This window comes from Sinocyclocheilus grahami, unplaced genomic scaffold (assembly GCF_001515645.1).
Source record: "Sinocyclocheilus grahami isolate Dianchi unplaced genomic scaffold, SAMN03320097.WGS_v1.1 scaffold1799.1, whole genome shotgun sequence".
NCBI lineage: Eukaryota > Metazoa > Chordata > Actinopteri > Cypriniformes > Cyprinidae > Sinocyclocheilus > Sinocyclocheilus grahami.
The window spans coordinates 139132-141507 of NW_015506978.1; the positions used below are offsets into that span (position 1 = coordinate 139132).

At 35.4% G+C, this 2376-nt stretch overlaps 1 protein-coding gene across 1 annotated transcript in view; it reads right to left on the reverse strand.

The window, feature by feature from the left end:
• LOC107572699 (TBC1 domain family member 8-like) overlaps positions 1–990 on the reverse strand; it is a gene marked incomplete at its 5' end in the record, with an annotated part of 1544 nt that extends 554 nt beyond the window's left edge. The window contains one exon of the mRNA XM_016259129.1: positions 647–990. Coding sequence (XP_016114615.1) covers positions 647–990 — 344 coding nt within the window. The remainder of the gene's footprint in view (positions 1–646) is intronic.
• Between the last annotated feature and the right edge of the window lie 1386 nt (positions 991–2376).

Below are 2376 nucleotides of genomic sequence, written 5' to 3' on the forward strand. Positions count from 1 at the left end.
AAGTCTCTGTTATTCATATGAAAGAGTTTCTCTAAATATCTGTAGGTGCGGATTATGACTATGTATTGTTATATTTGTGCATATAAATTAATATAATTAAATATTTAATGATTAATGAAATTATTACATATGAAATATTGGAGCATAATAATAATCAAAATGATGAAATATGAAAATGATTGAAATATTAAATATTGGTGCATATAAATTAAAATGATTAAATATTAAATATTGGTGCATATAAATTAAAATGATTAAATATGAAATATTGGTGCACATAAATAGAAATGATAAAGTACGAAGTGTTTAATGATTAATGAAATTAATATGAAATAATGCATATAAATATAAATAAAAATACTTAAATATGAAATATTTAATGATTCATGAAATGATTAACTATGAAATATTGGTGCATATAAATAAAAATGATTAAATATGAAATATTGTTGCATATTGATAAAAATGATTAAATATGAATTCTGAAATATTTGAACCGATTAAATACAGAACATACGTGCATATGAATTACAATTATTTCATATTCTTCTTCTTGGGTTCATTTAGTGGAGAACAGTGTGAAAACATGCCTTGATTTGACTGTATTTGACTGTTTACAGGAAGCCGCTGGAGGTAATTTCATCACCTGGTCAGGATCATGAGCGCGTGTCCGTCGTCGCTGCTGGAGCTGAGCTCGGCCGTGTTAGCGTCCAGCACCGCCAGCGCGATCTGGAAGACGGCTCTGATGCCGAGGTAGAAGAAGCAGTCGAGGACACACAGAGCGCTGCGGAAGGGCAGAGCGCTGATGAACAGCGTCAGGAACCACGTGAGCGACGCAGACGCCAGCGGAGAGAGGTCAGGAATACGCTCCGACAGCTCCGGCAGACGCTCGCGGATCAGCTCCTCCAACACCGCCTGATCCACCTGAGCTCCTGACAGACAGGAAGTGACATCAGCAGCGTTACACCAGCCCAACCAAAGCACACACACCTCACACACAACAGGAAGAGCGGAGGGAAGCTGCCTTCATTGATTTCTAACTATAATAGTATCTCTATCTCAGTGATTCTGTTCAGAAATCAAAAGGAAAGAAAAACAATATTTTGCTAGACTTTTCCAGAGCTCAAGTTTAAGCATAGTTGATCCAAAGTGCTTTACATTAAAAATAAATCAGAATTATAAAAGAGAAACACAGGGTAGAAAAAAAAAAGAACAAAGTGAGATAAAAAAAACAAAACAAGTATCAGAATCAATCAACAGAATGATCCCTTTTCTTTGTTCCTAATAACAAGTTGTTAGTAGCAGCAGAACCCAGCAGAAGCACTTCGGTTTTATTTTCAGTCAGTTGCAGAGCGTTATTTGCCATCCAGGTCTTGACTTCATTAAGGCATGAAAAGAGATGATCTAATGAAAAGTCATTTGCTGGTTTGATCGGAAGATAGAGCTGAATGTCGTCAGCCTAACAATGATAAATTATGTTATGTTTCCGCAGTATTGAGTCTAAAGGGAGCATGTAGAAAGAAAACAAAAGAGGGCCAAGAATAGATCCCTGTGGAACACCACAATGGTTAGGTGCAGGGGGTGAAGTAAACGACCCGATGTTTACAGAAAAAGTCCTCCGCTTTATGCACGAGGCGAACCACTGTGAAGCTAAGCCCTGAACCCCAACAACACGCACGAGTCGTTTCAGAAGAATATGTGAACAACCGTATCAAATGCGGCACTCAGCTCTAAAAGTACGAGGATAGCACATGACCCAGAATCAACGGACAGCAGAATGTCTTTCGTAACTTTGAGCAATACTGCGCTCTAAAACAGCTGACAAAAACAGTTGCTGAGGGGTAAATTTAAATGAGAAATATCTTGCATTTGAGTTGTTTTTGCTTATTGTAATGCTTTTCGGTCTTATTTTAAATCTTTTTAAGACATCTCGAGGCCCCCTAGTGGAGAACCACTTCTTCAAGCAAACTATAAATTTTCCCCTTTTGATTTCTGAAAAGTATCATTGAGACAGCTTTTATTAACAGTTAAATTTATGTTTTCATTTTAGTTAAAGTTTTACCAAATCTACATTTTTAGTAGTTTTTGGTAACACTGCAATAAGGTCTCATTTGTTAACATTAGTTAATGCAATAACTAATATGAACTAACAATGAACAATATATTTTACAGCATTTATTAACCTTTGTTAATGTTAATCAAAACGTCCACGTTCGTGTTGGTTCACAGTGCATTAACTAATTTAACCAATTCAACTTTTGATTTCAATAAAGTACTAGTAAATGTTGAAATTAACATTAATTAAGATTGTTAATATAAATAAATTGATAAATTGTTAATGTTAACTATTATAAAGCGGAGAGTTCCGGTGCTTGA